At 43.6% G+C, this 7,271-nt stretch overlaps 1 protein-coding gene and 1 non-coding gene across 2 annotated transcripts; both read left to right on the plus strand.

Annotated features, from left to right (window-relative positions):
• Positions 1-509: 509 nt before the first annotated feature.
• Positions 510-6,907, plus strand: LOC120020487 (40S ribosomal protein S15). The gene is made up of 4 exons (XM_038964189.1): positions 510-590; positions 3,119-3,204; positions 3,647-3,881; positions 6,727-6,907. The coding sequence occupies exons 1-4, from the start codon at positions 588-590 to the stop codon at positions 6,838-6,840; spliced, it is 438 nt and encodes a 145-aa protein (XP_038820117.1). The 5' UTR covers positions 510-587; the 3' UTR covers positions 6,841-6,907.
• LOC120020772 lies at positions 3,260-3,392 on the plus strand. The gene has a single exon (XR_005472460.1). It is a non-coding gene; the product is annotated as a small nucleolar RNA SNORA35 (small nucleolar RNA).
• Positions 6,908-7,271: the final 364 nt, after the last annotated feature.

Genomic DNA, 7,271 nt, shown 5'->3' on the forward strand with positions numbered 1-7,271 from the left:
ACATGTTTGTTTCTGGGTTGTCCACCCACAGCAGAAGCTCTGTTGTATGGCACTTTGCAGTTTCAGAAGGAGATCACGCGGAAGAAGAAAATTAAGATCTGGTACCGAAATCAGGACCTCTTTCTACATGGTGTATTTATAGCTGGTGATTGACTTTATACGGCACATAATCAGGATAACATTGTACTGTGTATGAACATTATCAGGTGTGGTGGGCTGGGTGTCTTTAATAAAATGTGTTTTCTCTTACCACCTGCATTTGTGTTATTCCATGCTAGATATATTTTTGTGTGACAGCTGTAATAAAAGATGACACAAATTGTTTAGCTGTTTGTTTTCATTTGGATATCTCCTATAGAAGTATCCCGACTATGGTGAGTGACTTCAACTTGAATGGAAGTTGCACTGTTTGATGTTTGATGAAGATAAAAGTAAATTTTCTTGTACAATACCTCCACCTACTGGTCCAGTGAAATATACAAATATTTTGTCTGGCCGGAAATAGATAGCCGGATGTCCTTGCGAGTCGCGCGATATTAGCACAAACGAGACTTCGGAACATTCTTTTCACCGGAGCATCAGGCAAAATGGTAGGTCCCCAATTTTACAAGAACCCGAATTTGACCATCTATGTCCATCTCAGCTAAGTTATAATACATTTTCATTATTAAACCATACAGTGCATCACTACGTATCAATCGATACTTTGGTGAATTTTAGGATGAAATATTGACGCTACCACAAAGCTTGGGATGCATGTTAAGCTCATACGGTTGCCTGCAGTGCTAATGCTAGCTTGCTGTTTATTTACTGAGTCAGGTTTTGTCTTATAGAGAATTTATTTATTTCACCTTTATTTAACCAGGTAGGTTAGTTGAGAACAAGTTCTCGTTTACAACTGCGACCTGGCCAAGATAAAGCACAGCAGTTCGACACTCAACAACACAGAGTCGGAATAAACAAACATACAGTCAATAATACAGAAAAAGTCTATATACAGTGTGTGCAAATGAGGTAAGATAAGGGAGGTAAGGCGATAAATAGGCCATGGTGGCGAAGTAATTACAATATACCAATTAAAACACTGGAGTGATGGATGTGCAGAAGATGGATGTGCAAGTAGAGATACTGGGGTGCAAAGGAGCAAGATGCATAAATAAATACAGTATGGGGATGAAGCAGTTGGATGGGCTATTTACAGATGGGCTATGTACAGGTGCAGTGATCTGTGAGCTGCTCTGACAGCTGGTGCGGGAGATATGAGTCCAGCTTCAGTGATTTTTGCAGTTCGTTCCAGTCATTAGCAAAGGAAAGGCGGCCAAAGGAGGAATTGGCTTTGGGGGTGACCAGTGAAATATACCTGCTGGAGCGCGTGCTACAGGTGGGTGCGGCTATGGTGACCAGTGAGCTGAGATAAGGCGGAGCTTTACCTAGCAAAGACTTGTAGATGACCTGGAGCCAAAGGGTTAGGCGACTAGTATGAAGCGAGGGCAAGCCAATGAGAGCATACAGGTCGCAGTGGTGGGTAATATATGGGGCTTTGGTGACAAAACGGATGGCACTGTGATAGACTGCATCCAATTTGTTGTTGAGTGTTGGAGGCTATTTTGTAAATGACATCACCGAAGTCAAGGATCGGTAGGATGGTCAGTTTTACGAGGGTATGTTTGGCAGCATGAGTGAAGGATGCTTTGTTGCGAAATAGGAAGCCGATTCTAGATGTAATTTTGGATTGGATATGCTTAATGTGAGTCTGGAAGGAGAGTTTACAGTCTAGCCAGACACCTAGGTATTTGTAGTTGTCCACATATTCTAAGTCAGAACCATCCAGAGTAGTGATGCTGGACGTTTGAAGAGCATGCATTTAGTTTTACTTGCATTTAAGAGCAGTTGGAGGCCACGGAAGGAGAGTTGTATGGCATTGAAGCTCGTCTGGAGGTTAGTTAACAGAGTGTCCAAAGATGGGCCAGAGGTATACAGAATGGTGTCGTCTGCGTAGAGGTGGATCAGAGAATCACCAGCAGCAAGAGCGACATCATTGATGTATACAGAGAAGAGAGTCGGCCTGAGAATTGAACCCTGTGGTACCCCAATAGAGACTGCCAGAGGTCCGGACAACAGGCCCTCTGATTTGATAATGAGCTCTATCAGAGCAGTAGTTGGTGAACCAGGCGAGGCAGTCATTTGTGAAACCAAGGCTGTTGAGTCTGCCGATAAGAATGTGGTGATTGACAGAGTCGAAAGCCTTGGGCAGGTCGATGAATACAGCTGCACAGTAATGTCTTTTATCGATGGCGGTTATGATATTGTTTAGGACCTTGAGCTTGGCTGAGGTGCACCCATGACCAGCTTTGAAACCAGATTGCATAGCGGAGAAGGTACGGTGGGATTCGAAATGGTTGGTAATCTGTTTAACTTGGCTTTCGAAGACCTTAGAAAGGCAGGGTAGAATAGATATAGGTCTGTGGCAGTTTGGGTCTAGAGTGTCTCCCCCTTTGAAGAGGGTGATGATCGCGGCAGCTTTCCAATCTTTGGGAATCTCAGACGATACGAAGAGGGGTTGCAACATATCTAGCCCGGCTGATTTGTAGGCGTCCAGATTTTGCAGCTCTTTCAGAACATCAGCTATCTGGATTTGGGTGAAGGAGAAATGGGGGGGCTTGGGCGAGTTGCTGTGGGAGGTGCAGGGCAGTTGACCGAGGTAGGGGTAGCCAGGTGGAAAGCATGGCCAGCTGTAGAAAAATGCTTATTGAAATTCTCAATTATAGTGGATTTATCAGTGTTTCCTAGCCTCAGTGCAGTGGGCAGCTGGGGGGAGGTGCTCTTATTCTCCATGGACTTTCCATGGACTCCCAGAACTTTTTTGTGCTACAGGAAAGCAAATTTCTGTTTGAAAAAGCTAGCCTTAGCTTTCCTAACTGCCGGTGTATATTGGTTCCTAACTTCCCTGAAAAGTTGCATATCACAGGGATTCCGAAGTCAGCACAACAGCACTCTACTAACACATAGTGGCTATAACTATTATTAATGATATTCCTAATGAACGTCTCGTTTTAACACTCATTTTCGTTGGCCCTCAATATCCACTGTGTTAAAGTAGTTTGTGTGATTTCCCTAGGCGGATGTCGAGATCAAGAAGAAGCGTACCTTCAGAAAGTTCACCTACAGAGGTGTGGACCTGGACCAGCTTCTGGACATGTCCTAGTGAGTAAATCAATTCATCCAGTAAATGCGCCACTACATTTGGCAATAATGCTGTTTGCATTGTGGTATTTCGGTGAAAGCTCAGCCCTTACTGAGTGTAACCATCATACCAATGCTAGATGAACCCCATCTTGCAGAAGGGTGAGGTCTGACAGTGGCGTTCTCTCTTTCGAAAGTTGGGTACATTATTATGGCAACTGGTATGCTGTGTTCCATTTTCTTTTGTTTTCAAAATTTTGCATGTAATACAATACATATCGTTACATAATTAGTTGGACTATTGACTAAATATGTGAAATTCTAGAGGCCATTTTGGTGCAGTCTGGATTCATTTAAATGTTTAATTAACTTCCCTGTAGAAGTCTCCAGTCTGCTATTTGGACCTGATGCTGAATGTTAATCTGAAAGTATGCCTGACTGCATCATGCCTCTTCTCCTCCAGTGAACAGCTGATGCAGCTGTACTGCGCCCGCCAGAGGAGGAGACTTAACCGTGGCCTTCGCCGCAAGCAGCAGTCCCTCCTGAAGCGCCTGCGTAAGGCCAAGAAGGAGGCTCCCCCGATGGAGAAGCCCGAGGTGGTGAAGACTCACCTTAGGGACATGGTCATCCTGCCTGAGATGGTCGGCTCCATGGTTGGAGTGTACAACGGCAAGACCTTCAACCAGGTTGAAATCAAGGTGAGGTTATGGGAAAGGTCTGTGGATAGGCTTGGGCGGTTTCCAGATTGTCATACCTTCATATCAACCTTGTGCTGTCCTGGGATATTTGGTAATACCGACACTGAACACAAGGGGTGCTATTTTGGGGCCCCCAGGTGGGGCAGCGGTCTGGTGGCGCACAATTTGGCCCAGCGTCGTCCAGGTTAGGTCTGGCATTGTAAATAAGAATTTGTTCTTAACTGACTTGCCTAGTTAAATAAATAAAAAATGTCTAACCTCGCTGGGCCTCTAATCCAAAGGTTAGCAATGCTAATAGGTTCATGTAAAATTCCATATTGAATGCTAGCTAAATGCTAAAGAGTGCATTGTGAACATTTTATAGTCTCTGACATTAACTTACAGTACAGAAGGTTAGCAATGCTAATAGGTTCATGTAAAATTCCATATTGAATGCTAGCTAAATGCTAAAGAGTGCATTGTGAACATTTTATAGTCTCTGACATTAACTTACAGTACAGACATCCCAGCTCAAAGTTATACAAGGAACTAAAAAATGCTACTCAGTTTGCTGCACTCACAAAACATTTTTAGACAGCAAGGCTTTTGATCCAAAAGGAGGTTCTCTGCTGTTACCAAGAGAAGTTTGGTTTTGCGAGAAGCTAACCAGGTAGCACGATACCTAATGCACAACTGCATAGCAGTTAGCACATTTTAGACAGTTAATGTAATAGTAATAAGATACACTATGGCCAAAAGTATGTGGACACCCCTTCAAGTTGTTGGATTCAACTATTTCAGCCACACCCGTTGCTGACAGGTGTTTAAAATCAAGCACACAGCCATGCAATCTCCATAGACAAATATTGGCATTAGAATAGCCTGAACTGAAGAGCTCAGTGACTCAACGTGGCACCGTCATAGGATGCCACCTTTTCAACAAGTCAGTTTGTCTATTTTCTGCCCTGCTAGAGCTGCCCCGGTCAACTGTAAGTGCTGTTATTATGAAGTGGAAACGTCTAGGAGCAATAACGGCTCAGCCGCAAAGTGGTAGGCCACACAAGTTTATTTAACTAGGCAAGTCGGTTAAGAACAAATTCTTATTTTCAATGAAGGCCTAGGAACAGTGGGTTAACTGCCTTGTTCAGGGGCAGAACAACAGATTTTTACCTTGTCAACTCTGGGATTCAATCTTGCAACCTTTCGGTTAATAGTCCAACGCTCTAACCACTGGGCTACCTGCCCCCACAAGCTCACAGAACAGGACCGCCAAGTGCTGAAACGTGTAGAGCATTTTTTTTTTAATGTCCTCTGTTGCAACACTCACTACCAAGTTCCAAACTGCCCCTGGAAGCAACTTCAGCACAATAACCGTTTGTTAGGAGCTTCATGAAATGGGTTTCCATGGCCGAGCAGCCGCACACAAGCCTAAGATCACCATGCACAATGTCAAGACTCTGCTGGAGTAGTGTAAAGCTCGCTGCCATTGAACTCTAGAGCAGTGGAACCGTGTTCTCTGGGGTGATAAATCACGCTTCATTATCTGGCAGTCCGATAGACGAATCTGTGTTTGGCAGGTGCCAGGAGAACGCTACCTGCCCGAATGCATAGTACCGACTGTGAAGTTTGGTGGAGAATGAATAATGATCTGTGGCTGTTTTTCATGGTTTGGGCTAAGCCCCTTAGTTCCAGTGAAGGGAGTCTTAATGCTACAGCATACAGTGACATTCTAGATTCTGTGCCTCTAACTTTGTGGCAATGGTTTGGGGAAGGCCCTTTCCTGTTTCAGCATGACAATACCCCTGTGCAAAAAGCGAGGTCCCTACAGAAATGGTTTGTTGAGATCGGTGTGGAAGAACTTGACTGGCCTGCACAGAGCCCTGACCTCAACCCCATCGAACAATTTTGGGGTGAATTGGAACACAGGCTGCAAGCCAGGCCTAATCGCCTAACATCAGTGCCCGGCCTCACTAATGCTCTTGTGGCTTAATGGAAGTCCCTGCAGCAATGTTCTTCCTTGTGGAAAGCCTTTCCAGAAGAGTGGAGGCTGTTATATCAGCAAAGGGGGGACCAACTCCATTAAAAAAATGTACCTTTTATTTATACAGGTTTTTCTCATTGAGATAACCTCTCTTTTCCAGGAGAGACCTGGTCCATATCAATGCCCATGATTTTGGAATGCGATTTTTACACGTGTCCACATACTTTTGCCATTGTAGTGTATCTAGCTGGCAAATATTTAGTTGTGAATTCCATACTATAACTAGATCACCTGGCGCGTGCTGCACAGCAGTGAGTGACTGAAGGCTCCGGTCTCGTCACTGTGCTTGTAAACAAACATCATGTTACTGGGGACTACCAGTATGCTTCATAATGAATATGTGACGGGTGAAATGACGAAAGCAATCTGCTTTATCTCCTAGTTAAAAAGTAATGACAAATATTCAAATTCATTAAACTTCAAATATAGTTTTAATCGGTATGGAAAAACCTTCCCGTGGCTATTTCCAAATTCCCCGTTATACTGTCCAAGCCTACTAGACACCACAATGGCCCCTCCCGAGATTACAATTGTAAATAACTTTTTGTATTTTACTTTTTGCTAGGGATTTTGCATCCATTGACCTGCATGTCACTTGCCTATTACTTGATTTGCCTCACTGTATTTTTGAAGCCTTTGGTAACAATCACAGATTTTTGTGTAGTCCATAAATGTTTTGGTCCTGCATCAGTCTTGGCCTTAAGTTTTATGTCTGAAGCTGTCGGTGCACAATGTACTGTGGTAGTTGTGGTACAGGTGTATTCTAGTTGTCTAGTAACAGGATTGTCCTGCTCCATACTAACAATTTTACATTTCTCTCTCCAGCCTGAGATGTGCGGCCACTACCTGGGGGAGTTCTCTATCACCTACAAGCCAGTCAAGCACGGTCGCCCTGGTATCGGAGCTACACATTCTTCCCGTTTCATCCCACTGAAATAGAAGGGCTGCTGTCTTTGTATAAATAAAAATGAGGTCCCCACATTTTTCTGTTGGCTTTTAATTTAAACATGTTTTGTTCTGTTTGCCTGAATTTGTATCCATTGAAAAGGGGTCTAATGACACTGAATTAATTTCGTTTTCAAGGTCTGAGTACATATGTGCCAATGTGTTAACTTTTTGGGGGGGGGGGGGTTTAAAATAAATAATAATCCGTTTACTGGCAATATGGTATGTTGCATGTGTCTCAACACGGCTAAATTTGCATATACATGGCTACCACAAGGGTAAACTCATATGTGAGGTAATCTATCACGTTAATTCAGAGAAAATGACTGCCAAACAGTCACGTATAATAAACGAACAAACACCCTAGATTGCTTCGCCACCTGAATCGTGAATGTCTAGTAAACTGGGACATTTTATTAAAGCAA

This window comes from Salvelinus namaycush, chromosome 25 (assembly GCF_016432855.1).
Source record: "Salvelinus namaycush isolate Seneca chromosome 25, SaNama_1.0, whole genome shotgun sequence".
NCBI lineage: Eukaryota > Metazoa > Chordata > Actinopteri > Salmoniformes > Salmonidae > Salvelinus > Salvelinus namaycush.

Coding starts and splice junctions, on each gene's coding strand:
- LOC120020487 (XM_038964189.1), top strand. Junction 3,205..3,646: donor CAGCTTCTGGACATGTCCTA/GTGAGTAAATCA, acceptor CTTCTCCTCCAG/TGAACAGCTGATGCAGCTGT. Junction 3,882..6,726: donor TCAACCAGGTTGAAATCAAG/GTGAGGTTATGG, acceptor TTCTCTCTCCAG/CCTGAGATGTGCGGCCACTA.